The sequence below is a fragment of the Ranitomeya variabilis genome, chromosome 8 (genome assembly GCF_051348905.1).
Source record: "Ranitomeya variabilis isolate aRanVar5 chromosome 8, aRanVar5.hap1, whole genome shotgun sequence".
NCBI lineage: Eukaryota > Metazoa > Chordata > Amphibia > Anura > Dendrobatidae > Ranitomeya > Ranitomeya variabilis.
In genome coordinates, this window is record NC_135239.1 from 38,596,422 (window position 1) to 38,620,000 (window position 23,579).

At 42.7% G+C, this 23,579-nt stretch overlaps 1 protein-coding gene across 6 annotated transcripts in view; it reads right to left on the reverse strand.

Moving 5' to 3' along the window:
• The window catches only part of ASTN1 (astrotactin 1), a 476,663-nt gene that overhangs the window by 118,224 nt on the left and 334,860 nt on the right, over positions 1 to 23,579 (reverse strand). For all 6 annotated transcript variants that reach the window (XM_077276252.1, XM_077276255.1, XM_077276254.1 and 3 more), the window contains 2 exons: positions 20,441 to 20,578; positions 19,891 to 20,041 (listed from right to left, as the gene is read on the reverse strand). In XM_077276252.1, the coding sequence (XP_077132367.1) occupies positions 19,891 to 20,041; positions 20,441 to 20,578 (289 nt within the window). The remainder of the gene's footprint in view (positions 1 to 19,890; positions 20,042 to 20,440; positions 20,579 to 23,579) is intronic.

A 23,579-nucleotide genomic window follows, 5' to 3' on the forward strand; every position in this document is an offset into this window, starting at 1 on the left:
AGAATTACATTAAACCACATGCCATTAGTACTAGATGTGTAGCCAGATAGGAAGAAACAGAGGACATAATGTTTAATAAAAATAATAGTATTGCAGAGTTGTTGCACATAAGCCTTTCCTTATTGTTTGGTGAAGCTGGCCATGTGTTCATTTGGTGGTGACAGCGGCTGCGGCACAGTGCCATGCGATAAATAAGGGCATACTGACGTGACGACTATTGACCTTCAAGAATGGGTTTTGTAGCTTTGTGTGATCCTTATTATGTTAAATTGCTGGCAAGGTGAGAGCCAGGTTAAAAAAAAATACCCACAGCACATACTTCACATGGCGCCAAGTCTATAATGCCTATTGATTGATATGTCCCAGCTAAATACAAGCTAAATTCATATGTTTCAGGGCTCCAAAACGTGCGAATGTTACTTTTTCCTTTCTTCCTGCACCTGACATTTATTTTTTCCATCATTTGAAAGTCGCACGCTGAGCTCCTTTAGATTTGCCTGCCACGCAATCCTTCATTTCTAAATATACTCTCCTCTTCTCTCCTGGCGTCTTTCTTACAATACTCATTCTCACCTCCCTTTCCCTGTTATCCCGTTCTCCGTTTCACAATCACAGTCTGCTTGTGATTCAATTTCTCTTGTTAACAGATCTGGTCCCATCAGAAGGGAACAAAATACCACTGATACTTTTTTTTCTTTCTGTATTTGCCTGTCTTTGATAGAGCAGGCGCGCCAAGGTGTTACATACTAAGCAAGGGGATGTGTGATCACAAGTCCCCCCCCTCGGTACCACCACTGTCGACGGGAATGCCAGGTGCTACATATTACCTGAATATGTCACATAATGGGTGTAGATTATCCTTATATTTGGCGACAAGCTTATGTTGCACCACTAATTTGGATCAAAAGGTTATTGTGAATGATACGTTATTTTTAGTTTGATGTTTTTGTTGCTTCTGTTTCTCAAAAACGGGATTTGCTAACAAGAATTTTTACTCTGAAGGATCTTGCATTATTACTTTTTTTTAAGATTAATTCTTCACTTTTAAATTTGGTTTTGTCATCACTGATATGTCCTCACATAAATCTGTGTTCATTTCCATTACAGACGATATTAAAGTATGTACAGTAGTACTGCATCGATGTTGACGGATGCTCAATTTGGTTTGAAGGACCAACTGATCATTAGACACGATACATCACACCTAACCATTACATTCTACCATGTTGATCCAGAAGAAGACAAAAACCCAAAGGCAAATGCCAAATCTCCTATACTAGGGGAGAATATCCTTCCAAAACCAAAATATTTCAATCAGAATAAACCCCTAAGTCAACGTCGCATCTGTAGAGATCTGGTACATGTAGTCTGATTAACCTATCTGGAGATGGGAAGGAAGTTTTCCCCAAATATAGGGCCATTAATATCTGATTCATTGGGTTTTTGTTTTCCAATGGATCAGCATGTTATACGTTTAACTCGATGGACTTATCTTCTTTCAACCTTAAAACTATGGAACTTGTAAAATGACAGCTAGTTTTCGGAGGCAGAAATGTACACGGTGTACTTTTCATGTCATTCCCTCTTCTTGGTAGTTGAAATAAAATTCTTTCCTAGAAACGTATTATTCCACATAGACTAAAATAAAGGGGTCCTGCATGGCCAATTCCTGCAATCTTCCCCTTCCCTATGCTGTTGACTTCCTCTACACTTCTATACATACAAATTAGGATATGTCCCCAATGAGGAAAATGCCCTTGATTAATATGAAATATTATCCTTTAAGGAGTTGTCTTATTGATAAGTATTATGCTTTCAGTCTTTCCAACGGCAATGTATATTCTTACACACGCACATGTATTGTCACGGCTGCCCTGATCTTTAGATATCAATTTCTTATTCGGCTTGTGATCCTCATAGGAGATCTTTGTTTCGGTCCCCATTTTGTAATTTTATTCTAGTGTTGTGTATGTAGAGCGTTGGCCGACTGCTTCGTGTTTGAATTGCTAAGCCAGCCCCCTCCTGTGTCTATGCATCAGCTTAAATGAACCAGTCAGCCCACTCCCTTCAAGCACAGCATTGATGTTGTGTCTAGGGGCAGACATATCATGGGTGCAACCTGTGCGGCCAGACAGAGGCCCAACAGGTCAGGGGCACCATGTGGAAATGTGTAGAATGATCATTTCTTGGGCTGGAAAGGGCTCATAAATTGTTCTTGCACAGGGACCCTTTTGTGTCTGTGTCCACCATTGGTTTCCCCTTCTCATACACCATACCTCGCGAGCTGCACCGTTCCAGCATTGTCAGCCCTCGCGTCCCGGGGCGGTTGTTTTGACACATGACCCTGGCATCCAATCAGCGCTGGCATCACTATCCCCGCCTTTGGACAAATCGAACATCAAGAAGAATTTAGGGCTGCAGCTACTCTCTCACTTCCTCTAGATGTTCCATTTGTCTGAAGGTGAAGACCATGATGCCAGGATCACGTGTCATAACAACCACGCAAGATCCCCGAGAACGTGAGTGATGACACAGCTGGAACGGCGCCGGTATAGGAGTTGAGTATAAGATTTTTTATTTTATTGGGGCCAAACATTTAGATCAAATAGGGTTGTCCTAGTAGTGGTCAACTGTTGTGAACTCTATTTCTGGGCTCCCTCTTGTGGTCACAAGTGGTACTGTGTGAGTGCTGTCTTTCTGCAGGTTTGTGACTGGCATCAGCTGTCTCGTTATCTGTGGGCTGGTTTTCTATTTAAGTTCACTTGGACTCTCAGTTCATGCCTGCTGTCAAGGTATTCAGTGCTATTCTGATTCCTTCTGACTACCTTGCTACCAGTCTCTTCAAGAGAAGCTAAGTTTCCGTTTGTTCATTTTTTGATCATCAGTGTTCAATTTGTTTCTTGTCCAGCTTGCTAATATGTGATTTCCTTGCTTGCTGGTAGCTCTAGGGGGCTGAGTTTCTCCCCCCACACCGTTAGTTGGTGTGGGGGTTCTTGAATTCTCAGTGTGGATATTTTGTAGGGTTTTCTGCTGACCGCACAGTTCACTATCTGTCTTCTGCTATCCAGTATTAGTGGGCCTCATTTGCTGAATCTGTTTTCATTTCTACGTATGTGTTTTCCCCTTACCTCACCGTTATTATTTGTTGGGGGCTTCTTATACCTTTGGGGTTATTTCTCTTGAGGCAAGCGAGGTATTGCTTTCTCTCTCTAGTGGTAGTTAGTTTCTCAGGCTGCATCGAGACGTCCAGGATTTTAGGCACGTTCACCGGCTACCTTTAGTATGTTTGGATAGGATCAGGTTTGCGGTCAGTCCAGTTACCACCTCCCTAGAGCTTGTTCTATGTTCAGTTACTTAGCTGGTATTTTTGTGATCCTCTGCCACTGGGATCATAACAGTACAGCAGGCCAAAAGAGTATTTAATGCATCGCAGAAGTGGGATAAAAGAAGTCCTGAGTACAAATTTTTTTTTTCCTTTTGCTGCAGTCTGTCCAGCTTCTCTCATCCCCTTAATCTCTGGGTGGTTTTGAGCTCAGCTGCAGACATGGATATTCAGAGTCTGACTTCTAGTGTGGATCATCTTGCTGCAAGGGTGCAAAGCATTCAGGATTTTGTTGTTCATGGCCCTATGTCTGAGCCAAAGATACCCATTCCTGAGTTGTTTTCTGGAGATAGATCTAGGTTTCTGAATTTTAGGAATAATTGTAAATTGTTTCTATCTTTGAGACCTCGTTCCTCTGGTGATTCCGCTCAGCAAGTTAAAATTGTTATCTCCTTGTTACGCGGCGACCCTCAAGATTAGGCTTTCTCTCTGGCGCCAGGAGATCCTGCATTGCTGAATGTGGATGCGTTTTTTCTGGCACTTGGACTGCTTTATGAGGAACCTAATCTTGAGAACCAGGCAGAAAAGGCTTTACTGGCTATCTCTCAAGGTCAGGATGAAGCTGAGGTGTACTGTCAAAAATTTCGGAAATGGTCAGTGCTTACTCAATGGAATGAGTGTGCCCTGGCTGCAAATTTCAGAGAGGATCTTTCTGAAGCCATTAAGAATGTTATGGTGGGGTTCCCCATGCCTGCAAGTCTGAGTGATTCAATGGCTTTGGCCATTCAGATTGATCGGCGTTTGCAGGAGCGCAAATCTGCGCATCCTCTGGCGGTGTTCTCTGAACAGAGACCTGAGTCAATGCAATGTGACAGAATTCTGACTAGAATTGAGCGGCAAAGTCATAGATGTCAAAATGGGTTGTGCTTTTACTGTGGTGATTCTACTCATGTTATCTCAGCATGCTCTAAGCGCTTAAAAAAATCGCTAAACCTGTCACCATTGGTACTATACAGCCTAAATTCATTTTGTCTGTTACTTTAATTTGTTCTTTGTCATCCTACTCGGTTATGGCTTTTGTGGATTCAGGTGCTGCCCTGAATCTGATGGATTTGTCGTTTGCCAGGCGCTGTGGTTTTGTTCTGGAGCCTTTGGAATTTCCTATTCCACTGAGGGGAATAGATGCTACACCATTGGCTGAGAATAAGCCTCAGTATTGGACTCAAGTGACCATGTGCATGACTCCTGTACATCAGGAGGTGATTCGCTTTCTTGTGCTGCATAATTTGCATGATGTTGTCGTTTTGGGTCTGCCATGGCTGCAAGCCCATAATCCAGTTTTGGATTGGAAAGCTATGTCTGTGTCAAGTTGGGGTTGTCAGGGGATTCATGGCGATGTCCCTTTGGTGTCAATTGCTTCTTCCACTCCTTCTGAGATCCCTGAGTTTTTGTCGGACTACCAGGATGTATTTGATGAGCCCAGATCCGGTGCCCTGCCTCCTCATAGGGATTGTGATTGTGCTATAAATTTGATTCCTGGTAGTAAGTTCCCTAAGGGACGACTTTTTAATTTGTCTATACCAGAACATGCCACGATGCGGAGTTATATAAAGGAGTCTTTGGCGAAGGGACATATTCGCCCATCCTCCTCCCCTCTTGGTGCAGGATTTTTTTTGTGGCCAAGAAGGATGGTTCTCTGAGACCTTGTATAGATTATCGTCTTCTAAATAAAATCACGGTCAAATTTCAGTAACCTTTGCCATTGTTGTCTGATCTGTTGGCTCGGATTAAGGGATCTAGTTGGTTCACCAAGATAGATCTTCGTGGTGCATATAACCTTGTGCGTATCAAGCAGGGGGACGAATGGAAAACAGCATTTAATATGCCCGAAGGCCATTTTGAGTATTTGGTGATGCCTTTTGGACTCTCTAATGCTCCTCCTGTGTTTCAGTCCTTTATGCATGACATTTTCCGAGAATATCTGGATAAATTTATGATTGTGTATCTGGATGACATTTTGGTCTTTTCTAATGATTGGGAGTCCAATGTGAAGCAGGTCAGGATGGTGTTTCAGTTCCTGCGTGCTAATGCTTTGTTTGTGAAGGGCTCAAAATGTCTCTTCGGAGTACAGAAGGTTTCCTTTTTGGGTTTTATTTTTTCTCCTTCTACTATTGAGATGGACCCAGTCAAGGTCCAGGCTATTCATGACTGGACTCAGCCTACATCTGTTAAGAGTCTTCAGAAGTTCTTGGGTTTTGCTAATTTTTACCGTTGCTTCATAGCTAATTTTTCTGGCGTGGTTAAGCCCTTGATGGATTTGACTAAGAAATGTTCTGATGTGACTAATTGGTCTCCTGCAGCAGTGGAAGCCTTTCGGGAGCTGAAGCGTCGGTTTTCTTCAGCTCCAGTCTTATGTCAGCCTGATATCTCTCTTCCTTTCCAGGTCGAGGTGGATGCTTCTGAGATTGGAGCAGGGGCTGTTTTGTCACAGAGAAGCTCTGATGGCTCTGTGATGAAGCCTTGTGCCTTCTTTTCAAGAAAGTTTTCGCCTGCCGAGCGGAATTATGATGTTGGTAATCGGGAGTTGTTGGCTATGAAGTGGGCATTTGAGGAGTGGCGACATTGGCTCGAGGGAGCTAGGCATCGTGTGGTGGTCTTGTGTTATGACCCCAATGGCGAGGGTCTCAGAGGAACGTGGAAGTCTGCAGAATACAAAAATCCAGCTCATAGGGCAGTGGTAACTGGGTTGACCATATATCTACTCCTAACGCCAACACTAGAAGTAGCCGGGGATCATTCCTACGTTGATTCTAGATGACACGCGCCAGCCGGAGAATCTAGCTACCCCTAGTAGAGGAAAACAAAGACCTTTCTTGCCTCCAGAGAAGGGGACCCCAAAGCTGGATAGAAGCCCCCCACAAATAATGACGGTGAGGTAAGAGGAAATGACAAACACAGAAATGAACCAGGTTTAGCACAGAGAGGCCCGCTTACTAATAGCAGAATAAAGAAAGGTAACTTATATGGTCAACAAAAACCCTATCAAATTCCACACTGGAAATTCAAGAACCCCCGAACCGTCTAACGGTCCGGGGGGAGAACACCAGCCCCCCTAGAGCTTCCAGCAAAGGTCAGGATATAGAATTGGAACAAGCTGGACAAAAATACAAAACCAAAACAAATAGCAAAAAGCAAAAGGCAGACTTAGCTGATATAACTGGAACCAGGATCAGTAGACAAGAGCACAGCAGACTAGCTCTGATAACTACGTTGCCAGGCATAGAACTGAAGGTCCAGGGAGCTTATATAGCAACACCCCTAACTAACGACCCAGGTGCGGATAAAAGGAATGACAGAAAAACCAGAGTCAAAAAACTAGTAACCACTAGAGGGAGCAAAAAGCAAATTCACAACAGTACCCCCCCCTTAGTGAGGGGTCACCGAACCCTCACCACGACCACCAGGGCGATCAGGATGAGCGGCATGAAAGGCACGAACTAAATCGGCCGCATGAACATCAGAGGCGACCACCCAGGAATTATCCTCCTGACCATAGCCCTTCCACTTGACCAGGTACTGAAGCCTCCGCCTGGAGAGGCGAGAATCCAAGATCTTCTCCACCACGTACTCCAACTCGCCCTCAACCAACACCGGAGCAGGAGGCTCAGCAGAAGGAACTACAGGCACAATGTACCGCCGCAACAAGGACCTATGAAATACATTGTGAATAGCAAACGACACAGGAAGATCCAGACGAAAAGATACAGGATTAAGGATTTCCAATATCTTGTAAGGCCCAATAAAACGAGGTTTAAATTTGGGAGAGGAGACCTTCATAGGAACAAAGCGGGAAGAAAGCCATACCAAATCCCCAACGCGTAGTCGGGGACCCACACCGCGGCGGCGGTTGGCAAAGCGCTGAGCCTTCTCCTGTGACAACTTCAAGTTGTCCACCACATGATTCCAGATCTGCTGCAACCTATCCACCACAGAATCCACCCCAGGACAGTCAGAAGGCTCCACATGACCCGAAGAAAAACGAGGATGGAAACCAGAGTTGCAGAAAAAAGGCGAAACCAAGGTGGCGGAACTAGCCCGATTATTAAGGGCAAACTCAGCCAACGGCAAGAATGTCACCCAATCGTCCTGATCAGCAGAGACAAAACACCTCAAATAAGCCTCCAAAGTCTGATTAGTTCGCTCCGTCTGTCCATTAGTCTGAGGATGGAAAGCAGACGAAAACGACAAATCAATGCCCATCCTACTACAAAAGGATCGCCAGAACCTGGAAACGAACTGGGATCCTCTGTCTGACACAATATTCTCAGGGATGCCGTGCAAACGAACCACATTCTGAAAAAACACAGGAACCAGATCGGAAGAGGAAGGCAGCTTAGGCAAAGGAACCAAATGGACCATCTTGGAAAAGCGATCACATATCACCCAGATAACGGACATGCCCTGAGATAGCGGAAGATCAGAAATGAAATCCATGGAGATATGTGTCCAAGGTCTCTTCGGGACAGGCAAGGGCAAGAGCAAACCGCTGGCACGAGAACAGCAAGGCTTAGCTCGAGCACAAGTCCCACAGGACTGCACAAATGACCGCACATCCCTTGACAAGGAAGGCCACCAAAAGGACCTGGCCACCAGATCTCTGGTGCCAAAAATACCCGGGTGACCTGCCAACACCGAGGAATGAACCTCGGAAATGACTCTGCTGGTCCACTTATCCGGGACAAACAGTCTGTCAGGTGGACAAGACTCAGGCCTATCAGCCTGAAATCTCTGCAACACACGTCGCAGATCCGGAGAAATAGCTGACAAGATAACTCCATCTTTAAGAATACCAACAGGATCAGCGACTCCAGGAGCATCAGGCACAAAGCTCCTAGAAAGAGCATCGGCCTTCACATTCTTTGAACCTGGTAAATACGAGACAACAAAATCAAAGCGGGAGAAAAACAATGACCAGCGGGCCTGTCTCGGATTAAGGCGTTTAGCAGACTCGAGATACATCAGATTTTTGTGATCAGTCAAGACCACCACACGATGCTTAGCACCCTCGAGCCAATGACGCCACTCCTCAAATGCCCATTTCATGGCCAACAACTCCCGATTGCCCACATCATAATTTCGCTCGGCAGGCGAAAACTTCCTAGAGAAAAAGGCACAAGGTTTCATAATAGAGCAACCAGGGCCTCTCTGCGACAAAACGGCCCCTGCCCCAATCTCCGAAGCATCCACCTCAACCTGAAAGGGAAGTGAGACGTCAGGCTGGCACAAAACAGGCGCCGAAGTAAACCGGCGTTTCAACTCCTGGAAAGCCTCCACGGCAGCAGGAGCCCAGTTAGCTACATCGGAGCCCTTCTTGGTCATATCCGTCAAAGGTTTCACAATGCTAGAAAAATTAGCGATAAAACGACGGTAGAAGTTAGCGAAGCCCAAGAACTTCTGAAGACTCTTAACTGACGAGGGCTGAGTCCAATCAAGAATAGCTCGGACCTTGACTGGGTCCATCTCCACAGCAGAAGGGGAAAAAATGAACCCCAAAAAGGGAACCTTCTGTACACCAAAGAGACACTTTGAGCCCTTGACAAACAAAGAATTTTCACGCAAAATTTTAAAGACCAACCTGACCTGCTCCACATGCGAATCCCAATTATCAGAAAAAACCAAAATATCATCCAGATAAACAATCAAAAATTTATCCAGATACTTCCGGAAAATGTCATGCATAAAGGACTGAAAAACTGAAGGCGCATTGGAGAGCCCAAAAGGCATCACCAAGTACTCAAAATGACCTTCGGGCGTATTGAATGCGGTTTTCCATTCATCACCTTGCTTAATGCGCACAAGGTTGTACGCACCACGAAGGTCTATCTTGGTGAACCACTTGGCACCCTTAATCCGGGCAAACAAGTCAGACAACAGCGGTAAAGGATACTGAAACTTGACAGTGATCTTATTTAAAAGCCGATAATCAATACAAGGTCTCAAAGATCCGTCCTTTTTTGCCACAAAAAAGAATCCCGCACCAAGAGGGGAAGAAGACGGACGAATATGTCCTTTCTCCAGAGACTCCTTGATATATGAACGCATAGCGGTATGTTCAGGTACCGACAGATTAAACAGTCTTCCCTTAGGAAATTTACTGCCTGGGATCAAATCTATAGCACAGTCACAGTCCCTATGAGGAGGCAGTGCACTGGACTCAGACTCACTGAAGACATCCTGATAATCAGACAAATACTCCGGAACTTCAGCCTCGTCCTGCCCCTGAGACATAGCCAGCAAGGCCTTTTCTGCCTGAATCTCAAGATTGGGTTCCTCATAAAGTAAACCGAGCGCCAGAAAAAACGCATCAAGATCAGCCAATGCCGGATCTCCTGGCGCCAGCGAAAAAGCCCAATCCTGAGGGTCGCCCCGTAAGAACGAAATAACAATTTTTACTTGCTGAGCAGAATCTCCAGATGAACAGGGTCTCAGGGACAAAAACAATTTACAATTATTCACGAAATTCCTAAACTTAAACCTGTCTCCGGAAAACAGTTCAGGAATCGGTATTTTAGGTTCTGACCTAGGATTTCTGATAACATAATCTTGTATGCCCTGCACACGAGTAGCCAGCTGGTCCACACTTGTAATCAAGGTCTGGACATTCATGTCTGCAGCAAGCATAGCCACTCTGAGGTAAAGGGGAAAAAGAAAAAAAAAAAAAAAAACTCAGAATCTTCTTTCTTATAATCCCTCTTCTGCAATGCATTAAACATTTAATACTGGCCTGGCAAACTGTTATGACCCCAATGGCGAGGGTCTCAGAGGAACGTGGAAGTCTGCAGAATACAAAAATCCAGCTCATAGGGCAGTGGTAACTGGGTTGACCATATATCTACTCCTAACGCCAACACTAGAAGTAGCCGGGGATCATTCCTACGTTGATTCTAGATGACACGCGCCAGCCGGAGAATCTAGCTACCCCTAGTAGAGGAAAACAAAGACCTTTCTTGCCTCCAGAGAAGGGGACCCCAAAGCTGGATAGAAGCCCCCCACAAATAATGACGGTGAGGTAAGAGGAAATGACAAACACAGAAATGAACCAGGTTTAGCACAGAGAGGCCCGCTTACTAATAGCAGAATAAAGAAAGGTAACTTATATGGTCAACAAAAACCCTATCAAATTCCACACTGGAAATTCAAGAACCCCCGAACCGTCTAACGGTCCGGGGGGAGAACACCAGCCCCCCTAGAGCTTCCAGCAAAGGTCAGGATATAGAATTGGAACAAGCTGGACAAAAATACAAAACCAAAACAAATAGCAAAAAGCAAAAGGCAGACTTAGCTGATATAACTGGAACCAGGATCAGTAGACAAGAGCACAGCAGACTAGCTCTGATAACTACGTTGCCAGGCATAGAACTGAAGGTCCAGGGAGCTTATATAGCAACACCCCTAACTAACGACCCAGGTGCGGATAAAAGGAATGACAGAAAAACCAGAGTCAAAAAACTAGTAACCACTAGAGGGAGCAAAAAGCAAATTCACAACAGTCTTGACTGATCACAAAAATCTGATTTATCTCCAGTCTGCCAAGCGCCTGAATCCTAGAAAGGCTCGTTGGTCGTTGTTTTTCTCCCGTTTCGATTTCGTGGTCTCGTACCTGCCTGGTTCAAAGAACGTGAAGGCTGATGCCCTTTCTAGGAGTTTTGTGCCTGACTCTCCGGGAGTTTCAGAGCCGGCTGGTATCCTCAAAGAGGGAGTGATTTTGTCTGCCATTTCCCCAGATTTGCGACGAGTGCTGCAGAAATTTCAGGCTGATAGACCTGACCGTTGCCCACCAGAGAGACTGTTTGTCCCAGATAGATGGACCAGCAGAGTTATTTCCGAGGTTCATTCTTCGGTGTTGGCAGGTCATCCTGGGATTTTTGGTACCAGAGATTTGGTGGCTAGGTCCTTCTGGTGGCCTTCCTTGTCGCGGGATGTGCGTTCCTTTGTGCAGTCCTGTGGGATTTGTGCTCGGGCTAAGCCTTGCTGTTCTCGTGCCAGCGGTTTGCTTTTGCCTTTGCCTGTCCCGAAGAGGCCTTGGATGCACATTTCCATGGATTTTATTTCAGATCTTCCAGTATCTCAGAGAATGTCTGTCATCTGGGTGGTGTGTGATCGTTTTTCCAAAATGGTTCATTTGGTGCCCTTGCCTAAGTTGCCTTCCTCCTCCGATTTGGTTCCTTTATTCTTTCAGAATGTGGTTCGCTTGCACGGCATCCCTGAAAATATTGTGTCTGACAGAGGATCCCAGTTTGTGCCCAGATTTTGGCGGATTTTTTGTGCTAAGATGGGCATTGATTTGTCTTTTTCGTCGGCCTTCCACCCTCAGACGAATGGCCAAACCGAGCGAACTAATCAGACGTTGGAAACTTATTTAAGATGTTTTGTTTCTGCTGATCAGGATGATTGGGTGACTTTTTTGCCATTGGCCGAGTTTGCCCTTAATAATCGGGCTAGTTCTGCTACTTTGGTTTCGCCTTTTTTCTGCAATTCTGGTTTTCATCCTCGTTTTTCTTCGGGTCAGGTTGAGCCTTCTGACTGTCCGGGGGTGGATTCTGTGGTGGATAGGTTGCAGCAGATTTGGAACCATGTGGTGGACAATTTGAAGTTGTCACAGGAGAAGGCTCAGCGCTTTGCCAACCGCCGTCGCGGTGTTGGTCCCCGACTTCATGTTGGGGATTTGGTATGGCTGTCTTCTCGGTATGTCCCTATGAAGGTCTCCTCTCCTAAATTCAAGCCTTGCTTCATCGGTCCTTATAAGATTTTGGAAATCCTTAACCCAGTGTCTTTTTGTTTGGATCTCCCAGCATCGTTTGCCATTCATATTGTGTTCCATAGGTCTTTGTTGCGGAGGTATGTGGTGCCTGTGGTTCTTTCTGTTGAGCCTCCTGCTCCGGTGCTGGTTGAGGGCGAATTGGAGTACGTGGTGGAGAAGATCTTGGATTCTCGTATTTCCAGATCGGAGGCTTCAGTAATTACTTAAGTGGAAGGGCTATGGTCAGGAGGATAATTCCTGGGTTATCGCCTCTGATGTTCATGCGGCCGATTTGGTTCGTGCCTTCCATGCGGCTCATCCTGATTGCCCTGGGGGTCTTGATGAGGGTTCGGTGACCCCTCCTCAAGGGGGGGTACTGTTGTGAACTCTATTTGTTTCTTGTCCAGCTTGCTAATATGTGATTTCCTTGCTTGCTGGTAGCTCTAGGGGGCTGAGTTTCTCCCCCCACACTGTTAGTTGGTGTGGGGGTTCTTGAATTCTCAGCGTGGATATTTTGTAGGGTTTTCTGCTGACCGCACAGTCTGTTTTCATTTCTACGTATGTGTTTTCCCCTTACCTCACCGTTATTATTTGTTGGGGGCTTCCTATACCTTTAGAGTTATTTCTTTTGAGGCAAGTGAGGTCTTGCTTTCTCTCTCTAGGGGTAGTTAGTTTCTCAGGCTGCGTCGAGACGTCCAGGATTTTAGGCACGTTCACCGGCTACCTTTAGTGTGTTTGGATAGGATCAGGTTTGCGGTCAGTCCAGTTACCACCTCCCTAGAGCTTGTTCTATGTTCAGTTACTTAGCTGGTATTTTTGTGATCCTCTGCCACTGGGATCATAACAGTCAACCCCTTTAATCTTCATTTATACATAGAACTTAAAGGGAACCCAACAGGTGATAGCACTAACATGATAGCGGATACCTGGTGCCCAGGAGACAAGTTGGACAGTTGTGTTCCCGGTGGCTTCTCCCAACCCACTGTTCTTGAGTGACAGGTCTCTCTTTATGTGTGTATAAGAAGAGACCAGTCAGTCACTGGCAATGGATGGGGAGGATGACACTGGAGGCCAGTCTATTTGACTATTCTCTCATGTGGCTCGGTCACAGGCGACTATTAAAGTATGGTTTTCTCTGTAACACCACAGTGTTTCAGATTCAAACCTGCATATGGAGACAAACATACATGGCTAAAATCATGCATCCAGTGTCTGATACATGCTGCCCGTGGATCAGGCAACATATATCAGCAGTCAGGTTCCCTTTAATTATATAATTCTGTCTACCTAAAGTTACCACTAGGGAGAGTCTACTGCATACTGTGTCATTATTGATTTCAATATATAGTTGCAAGAAGACAGAATGTAATAGTTTAACATCATAGCAAAGAAAAATGGAGCTTTACTAGAAAAAAATATATAAATAATTATTTAATCAGAATCTTATTTTGGACATATTTTCCTTTAAAAAAAAATTGTGATCAATAGTTTAGAATTTTTTTTTCAATTTCAATTTCAACATGTCAATTTTCTTTTTTTTCTGCTATGAAATGCCCCCAAAGTGTCTGCGCATCTACCCAGCTGCACATCTAAACAGCTTTCACAGAAGTGGGAACATTTACATTATTCGAGCTGGTGTTTATGCGTGGAGAAAACTATAAATCGAGCAGGTTCAGAGTATTAAAATGAGATGAAAAGGTAAATAATGGACAAATTGTGGATAAAAACATCCACGTTTCCAGTCTTGGCTTCTGCCTCAACTGCAGTTTATTTTGCACTTTCAAGTTGTAATTTAACCAAAGCTTCAGTAGACACATTTTACTTAAAGATATAAAGCTTCAAACATACTACAGTGTCACATTTAATTAAGATATTTTCGCTCATGATTCATTTAAGTAAAAAATGAATGTAATGCGAGAGGCACTTTGGGATGAAAACATTAAATTATTGAAACCTTATATTTTGCTTTTAAAAGTAATGTATCATCAGGAAATTATATTATTTAAATCATGTTTTTTGTTATGACGATTCAAGTAACTCTTGGAATTTTGGTGGTGTTTTGTATCAGCTTATTTTTTAACTTTGCCGTGTAGACCGGGACAGAGTCATTTCCTGATTATCAGAAAATGAGGATAAGGTATTGGACATTTTATTCTAAAAACCTAAATAATTTAGAAGAATAACGTTATAAACTTTATAAACATATAAGACTCTGTGTGAATCTTCCCTGATCCTCAATGGTTCTTTGGAGGAGGGGCTGCTCTATGTCACTTCCTGGAGTCAGAAATAATCTGCAATTTACTTCCATTTATTGCAGCTGCCATAAAGCACATACAGTTTGGTGTTCTGGTTTTTCATGGATAGAACAGATACACATTATAATCTTTGCTGTTAGTCATATATCTGTGTTTTTTGAGGACTGTGTGTCCATGCAAAAATCATAGAGACACGTTCATTTTTTTTTTATAGATAGCAAAGGGCCAATTCAATTCTATGGGTCTGTGACAAACAAGTATAGCAGATGGATGGCCTCCGTGTCCAGTTTTTGTGCTGTCAGTGTATAAAATTGCGAAGATATGAGAAGCTTTATCATTTTTTTATTTAACCGTATGTGAAAAACACTGATGACACCCAGATCCAAAACACACCTACCATTTTTTTGGGCAGACGAAAAACACTGATGTCTGATTGAGGTCTTGAATGAATGTAGCTGAACTGCAGTACCAGTCACAGCCTGTACACATATGTGGCACTGTTTTTTGGAATCTAAATAAATAGGATCCTGGACAACCCCTTTAACAATACATTTTCATTACACCTCATTTAAGTAACTTAATACTTATAAAGCTTTGAAGTTGCCACTTTGCTTTTTTTTTTAAAGTCCTTAAACACTAAAACTAAAATACTATCGGAGATCAAACTTTGATGAGTTTATAAGACTTGAAGAAACCAGATCTCAGAGGCACTTAATGGATGAGACTTTAGATTCCATTTTATAACAGGTGTAAAAGTGACTGTTTTGCAGACTGACTTCCCTGTTGGATAGTTATCACATAATTCCTGTTACCGGTCTTTATCATGTGACAGCTCACATTAACCCGAAAATTATCTATGTCTTAGATGTCTTATAGCTAAAACTATATTAGTATATGTATTTGTATAAGGGCTCATGACGTCATGAGCAGTGCCTGAATAGTAGCTACATGGCTCTATACTACAAGCCTTAGGCACTCCATGTGTTGCCTGGTGGTGCACTGTATGGTACCACATTGAGGAGACATTCTCTGCTACAATCAGCGCCATACAGATGTACAGTATGGTCCATATAAATTGTGTGCTAGATCTTACTGTTCAGAATAATGTACTGATGTGGCATAGGACTAAGCTGACTGGACACAGGGAATTTATTTTACTAATTAAGCAGCTACCGTATATATTCACGGAATGACCATATTTATCATGGGTATAAAAAAACAAACAATCCAGTCTTAACTGGAGATTTTTAAAAAAAACAAACTGGGCATTTCTTATTCTCACTAGCTGGAAATAAGCTGAAAATATCAGATATGTGCACATAGCCACAAAATAACAAGTGTACGAGTGTTATCCGTGAAGCCCATGGATAGTACTCGTCCGATATAATCGGTCATGTCCACGATCCCTCACTGTGTAGCCCAAGCCTAAGGGTGCAGTCAGATGACGTATAACACAGACGACAATCGCATCACAGTGCTCGGACTGGCTGGCGGCTCTCTTGAATCGAGTGTTGACAGCTGCATAGAAACACATGTTGTCACGCTCCAGTCAGTAGTGCCTCCGGCCAGTCCAGTGTTATATGGTTGTCTGCACCCTAATATCCATGATCTAGCAACCTCCAACTTTCTGAAGAACTTTTGTTCCCCAGTCTTTAAAAGTTTTTATAAAACTTATGTTCAACCAACTGGTGTTCACGGGTTGGCTGTGGTCTACGGATTTTTAAAACCTATCTAAGCTCTTGAGTTTGTGTTGTACTTAGAAGGTACATTGCCTTTTTCCATAACGCCAAAAAAATTACCTTGTAAGTTAAAAACAAAAAAAAATTTAAACTAAAAGTTACAAAAGGTACAAAAGATCTGAGGCACAATTCAGAAATGTGATTCATCCTAAGTATAAAATAAATCTGTGAAGACCATGAAGATACTTCTAGCCTCTGACAGTAGCATCGCAGACAAGGGGTTCCTCACTGCTACTTCAGTCATAAAAGTTGACCTGTTTCCATTCTGGTGGTTGGAGATATCGGGAGATTATGATTCATATAAGAATCACTGCAGAGGTGGTCTGGATGTTTAATGTCCATTAAATAGTGTAATATGTACCTCAGTACCCGATTACTCTTGGTGCGTGCCTTATGACCCAGTTAACTGAACCAGATGACTGTGATGTATGAAAGCCATTAGAAGCCACAGATTGTGGAAGAGTTTGCAAATCTCTGAGTTCCTAACCCTCTCCAATGTCATACGGTCGACAGGAAATTGCTCAGAATATGTTTCTGACCCCCATCCTGTTGATGTGAAAGGGTTAAAATTGTGACTTGCTACGTATGGAGTGAGGTCTATTATATTGTGATTGACTCTGCCAATTCCCAGGATTCTTAGAGAAAACACTTTTAAATGTTATCATGGCACTTTCTTGGCTTCATTCAATTCAGAAATACAAAAAAATGATTGGATACTGCCCTGCAATTACATTCTTCCTGTCCTTTTAGCACACTTTTATGCCTGTTACATTGCTCGAATCGTTACAGTTAACCGACCACCGCCAGCGAGAAGAAAGGAAATTATTTTGTAGCTTGTGGAAAAAATACATTTCATTGTAATGTGATTTTTTTTCTTTTTTTTTTCTGGATCATGGAGTTTCATTGTTAACTTACTTATCAACTCGTGCAGCATTGGGGTCTCGGGTTTGAATTTGGCCAAGGAGGATTTACGTTTTATGGTCCTCTTAAGCCTGGGTGGGTTCCCTTGAATATTCCAGCTTCTTCTCCCTTTCATACTCTAATTTGTTAACTCTTATTTTAAAAAATTGGCTCTAGTGTGTGTCTAAGTCTAAGGCTCATTCAGACGGGAAAGCAAATTGTTCCAAAATGGGACCACAGTGCATGGACTAGCTGTGCCTCTCCGGACCTGAGCGTGACAACCTCATAGAAATACAAGAAGCTGTCACACTCAGGCCAAGAGAGCTGCGGTCAGTCTGAGCATTAGCGGTCTGATCGTGGACCGATGTGCACAGATGTCTTAACGAGTCCTTAAGAAAATTATACAATGAGCCCTAGTACTGGGGATAAGGACTAACATAATGGGTACAAATCTCTATACAGCTTTGAGGAAAATGTTGGCATCATAAAAATAATAGGAAATAAAACTAAATAAACCCCACTTTCAAAGATTTCTCTCTTTTTGTCTTTCTTGAAGGCACCTTGAAACTGAATGGAGTACCAAGTTTTTGTTGCATTTCCACCAATCGTGAAGAAAATGAATAAGTATTTTTGGGGTATCGTCTTGTAATTCCCTAAGAGGTGTTGCGCCATGTCTTCTGACATCCTGTCACTAGTTCCCCACTATATATAATTTAGCTACTGTTATGTTGTTACTTTCTATAAGAAAATTCATATTGTTTTTCATATCAGGTAGGTAATGTGAACTTATGGGGTCCCCTTGGTAATTACTTGACTTTATGTTCTCTGTAGGGGGTCACTATCTCATTTACCAGAACTTCCTGTATGATGAAACTGCTTTTACTTGTACCACTGAGGTTCTATAGAAAGTGAAAGAGAGTGGGGCATAAACTCCTATCAAAGTTACTGATGATGATTATACAGCTCCTAAACACAGGTATAATTAAGGAGATCACAGTTCAGTTTCCTGACTGTATACTGCTAATACTTCAGTTTATTTAGGAAAATATAGAGGAAAGCGTGATCACAATGTCCTATTAGTAGAATGGTTTGGTCTCTAGCTGACTATGTGATGCTGTACTCATGCATTATGGAATTGATAACAGAGCATAGATTAATAAAAATTCAGGGTTAAATCTAGGGATTAAGATGGAGACTTAAGGGAATCAAAGAGGAGGCTAAACTCTATCAAAGGAAGAACACCATATATAAGATGAGAGCAGAGTATGATAGACAATCCAGTGGGAGAATACTAATTCTTTTTTTCAGGAACACACACAGTAATGACTAATCCACTTGTTAACAAAATACCCATGATCCAAACTTCTACAGATTCACTGACCACTATTGGACAATATGTTAACTACCTACGTCAAAGGTGTCAGTTCACCTATTTACTTAGTTGATTTCTACTGATGGAAAAAGTTGATGCTCATCACCAGTGGTCAGACCCCCCCCCCCCACCAGCAATCAGCAAGTTATCTCCAATCTTATGAATAAGGGATAGCTTTTTTTTATTGGGAATAACCCTTTAATGTTGGCCGATCCCACCGACCATCTAAAACTTACAAGGGCCCTGAATCTCCCTCCACCGATGTTGTAGAGGGAAAGAAACATTTTGCCTGTTGAATGTTAGCACCAGTCCTTTTTTCTCATGGAAGCTAAGCCTGTACTTGTATATTAGCTTACTAACTTCTCTTCATTGGAAACACAAGAATGCTCAGCCAAAATGAGCATGCATGGGTATGGTGGGCTTGGAAGAAAAAACATCAATACATTGAGTAAAGATTTAAGATAATAAATTCAATAATAAAGTAATAAATGCAGATATTAAGCTAGCATAGGACACTGAATGATTGCAGCTCTGAAGCCACGATGAGTGCAGCTCTGCATATATTTCAGGCTGTAACAGTACTATATAAAATGGAACAATACAGGATAATTAAGGCAATGTATGTGTGCAAAATTGCTCAAGTTTTATATAAGTTAATTCTATAAAGTCGAAAGCAGTCGAAGGCAGAGTGCCGAAACGCGCGTTGGGGAGGACGCCATCCAGGTGCATGGGATCCTTATTGTCTCTGTAAGTCACCCTCCACTTGGGATTTACTCATGCATTATTACTAGTATTATCTCTGTGTGCATTTATACACTCTTCACCTTGTGTTACACTTGATTGTTTTTGCTTTGTTATGCACAAGCACTTTATTCATTTATTTATTTATACTGTATAGAATTGGTTATTATTATTTTTTACCATTATTTGTGTTGTGCACACTTTTCTTACCCAGTCTTACTGTTTTTTTTACACTCCTGGGTGTGTGCCCTTGTTCTTATGTAATTTTACCCTATTACAATCATTGATGTTTCTTCTGTTATTGTACCTGCTCAATATAATAAACTATATATTTTCATTATAATACACGGGACTATATGGTCGGCTTTATTCTGCGCTTTTAGTTTTTCTGTGATTTCCGACTGTCCACATACCACCACTTTGGTCCAGTTTTTTGGTTGTAGGGAATATTACTTTTACTTGTTCGTTTATTGTAATGATATTAGATACCCTGCCACTTTTAAGCATTTCCTTTGCTATTTTTTATTTCATATGTTCGAGTCCCCACGGCTGCATGTCTCGTGGCTGATCGACAGCCGCAGCAAACAAGCAATACCTGCCTGTGTTGTGGCCATAAAACAACCGCGAGACATGTAGCCGCGGAGACTCAAACATAGTATTAGAGCACGTCGAAGATACTCTATTAACACCTTACCCGAGCACGCTTGCTCATCACTAATAATATCTCTTTATATTTTAAATATCATATATGGTAAACTTACCACGCAGCCGCTGGAATCCAACTTGCGGTCAGAAACACATCGAAAGTTCTTGCTGCAGCCCCCGTTCCCTTTGGAGCAATCTCGAACTGGTCCAAAGGAGTCTAGCAGAATCTCAAGGTTATCGAATGAGGAGGAGGTCATAAGCTCCTCTCTGTGGGCAAAGCAAAAAATAAGGAAGGAGGCAGGGAGTGGGATGATAGATAGGAAGAGACAGGGAGGAAATCCATCAAATCAAGGAAAGCTAGAAAAAAAGGCTGCATGTCAGTGCAAGGGGCAAGAGGGGAGGTCAGGGCGAGGGGGAGATAGATTTAGAAAAAGGGAAGGATTGAGACAGAGGCAAAAAAAAAGTGAGAAATGTGTTGGTGAGAACATACAAATCATCGGGCACAAATGCTGCCTCCGTTTATGCCAGCGAACGTCAAAGCATGCATTCAATATATAGCCATGATAGTACAACGTGTCCCTGATACATGCGGGCCCATTAATCAGAGCGCAGGGAGAGGATGTGCTCAGTGACACCGCGTCTCCCCTGCGTGTCCCCGGCACTCACCTGACCTCCACTGCATCCTCCATAACACTCATGTCTGTTTTACACTTGGCTGAAGGATTAATGGCCAGTTCGGCAGGGGGGATGACAAAGCTCTTGCTGAGAGGAAGCCACATACCTTCTCCCAGTGTATAAGTGAATCTGTGTTAGAAACGAAAAAATTGTGTTAACGTAAATATTTACGGAATACACAGATAGAGAAGACCTTACTGCAGATAATGACTTCAACACCAGGTTACAGAGGGAATGTGTCTGCAGAATAAACTGATATACCTATTTTTTATTATTCATATCACAATTTAAATACATTAATAATCTGAAAATGAACAATTTTTCACACTGCCCACTAGGCCCAATATTAGACTCCTACTTTCTGTTGCCACATGGACCCTAGTAGACTGACTCCGATCCTGTATTGAAGGATTTATTGAGCATGTTTTCGTCACGGCAAGGACATTGTACAAGAGAAGGAGGAGGAGGTGAGCTGTGACATCTCCTATTGTGAATGGTGGATCCTGTGTTATCTACTGTATATAGAGGTGTTATCAGTCATTGTACAGGAGGAGGAGGTGAGCTGTGATATCACCTACTGTGAATGGTGGATCCTGTGTTATCTACTGTATATAGAGGTGTCATCAGTCATTGTACAGGAGGAGGAGGTGAGCTGTGACATCACCTATTGTGAATGGTGGATCCTGTGTTATCTACTGTATACAGAGGTGTTATCAGTCATTGTACAGGAGGAGGAGGTGAGCTGTGACATCACTATTGTGAATGGTGGGTCCTGTGTTATCTACTGTATATAGAGGTGTTATTAGTCATTGTACAGGAGGAGGAGGTGAGCTGTGACATCATCTATTGTGAATGGTGGATCCTGTGTTATCTACTGTATATAGAGGTGTTATCAGTCATTGTACAGGAGGAGGAGGTGAGCTGTGATATCACCTACTGTGAATGGTGGATCCTGTGTTATCTACTGTATATAGAGGTGTCATCAGTCATTGTACAGGAGGAGGAGGTGAGCTGTGACATCACCTATTGTGAATGGTGGATCCTGTGTTATCTACTGTATACAGAGGTGTTATCAGTCATTGTACAGGAGGAGGAGGTGAGCTGTGACATCACTATTGTGAATGGTGGGTCCTGTGTTATCTACTGTATATAGAGGTGTTATTAGTCATTGTACAGGAGGAGGAGGTGAGCTGTGACATCATCTATTGTGAGTGGTGGATCCTGTGTTATCTACTGTATATAGAGGTGTTATCAGTCATTGTACAGGAGGAAGAGGTGAGCTGTGACATCACCTATTGTGAATGGTGGATCCTGTGTTATCTACTGTATATAGAGGTGTTATCAATCATTGTACAGGAGGAGGAGGAGGTGAGCTGTAATATCATCTATTGTGAGGATCCACCGATCCTGTGTTATCTACTGTATATAGAGGTGTTATCAGTCTTTGTACAGGAGGGGGGAGGTGATCTGAGACATCACCTGTCGTAAATGGTGGATCCTGACTTATTTACTGTACTGTATATAGAGATGCTATCAATCTTTGTATAGGAAAAGAAGGAGAAGGTGAGCTGTGACATCACCTACTGTGAATGGCAGATCCATTTTTATCTATTGAAGATTGTGGATCCTGTGTAATTTACTATATATACTGGTATTATCAGTCATTATACAGGAGGAGAAGGTGAGTTGTGACACCTATTGTGATTGGTGGATCCTGTGTTATCTACTGTATAGAGAGGTGTTATCAGTCATTGTACAGGAGGAGGAGGTGAGCTGTGACATCACCTATTGTAAATGGTGCAGTCATAAGGCTTAAGTGCGTTATTTTACTGCCGATATTCACAGATAAAACCAAAAATATTGAATTGTTCCCTGCAGGTCCTGTTCTGGTGCTTGCCCCATCACCACTGCACTGTGATTGTTAAATGGGCTTTCATGGACATCTCACGTTTGTTACGGAGAGAACAAGAAGCAAAGAGCATCAGAGGAGCTATCAAGGATTAGAAAAACACGGCAGCTAGAAATGAGAGCTTTGAATTGAGGCAAATTGAATTTTTCTTAAATTAAAAAAAATGGTATAATTAAAAACTGAATATTTTGCAATTAGTTTTGCAGAAATCCAGCAAATTAGCAGCCAGAAAAATGTTATATTTCCCCTTCCTTGGTCCTTCCGAAGCTTCCATCGCCGCTCCTCCCATTGGCTCTTCTCCCTTCTATCTTTTGTCTTTTATGTTCTCGCTTTTATCTGCCTTCCGGAAAGGTTTTCCATTCTCTAGGCGACAAGCCGTGATGTGGCACAGGACCCACGTAATTGACGAGCGCACATGCCAGCTTCCAGCGTGACACACGTCATTGAGATGCATCGTGCCACGCTTTATGATGGCCGGAAGCAAGATTAAATAAAGAGAATATAGAAGTGCCAACCGAAGGACCGGCGGCAGGATGGCAAAGGGGAGGGACGAGGTGAGGCCGTATAATTCTTTTTCAAATTTATTAGGTGCCAATTATTATTTTTACCCCTGAAGTCAGCAAATCTGCTTGAAATTAATTTTGGGACATTTTCACAATTTTAATGGCTGCTTTTCTTTCACACTCAACGCTACCCCTGTCTTCAAGGCTGTAAGTGGTATTTCAGATCTGCATCTTTCTCTCCAATGGAGCTGATTAAACTTCGATCCCAAACACAATCTACAGACCGGGATGTTGTTTTTGAAAGAATAGTCTTGATGCAATTTATGAAAGACATTTTTTGCCATGGGAAGAGTTGTAGTCTTTGATTAAAGGAAATCTGTCACCAGGATCTTGCTACGTAATCTAAGAGCAGCATTATGTAGGGGCAGAGACACTGATTCCAGCAATGTGTCACTTCTTGCTTGCTTGATTGAGATGCTTGCCGTAGCTTTGATAAAAAATACAGTTTTATCAGCAGGAGATTATCACTAGAGGATTAGTAAAGTTGATGCTGTGTACTCCTCCAAATTCATAAGCTCTGTATAACCTTATCCCCAGCACCGATTGGCAGCTTTCTGCCTATGCACAGTGTACATACAAATCTATCAGAGGTATGGGCGTGGTTATACAGAACTCAGCATTCAGAGAACTGCTAGATCCGCAGCAGATAAATTTAATT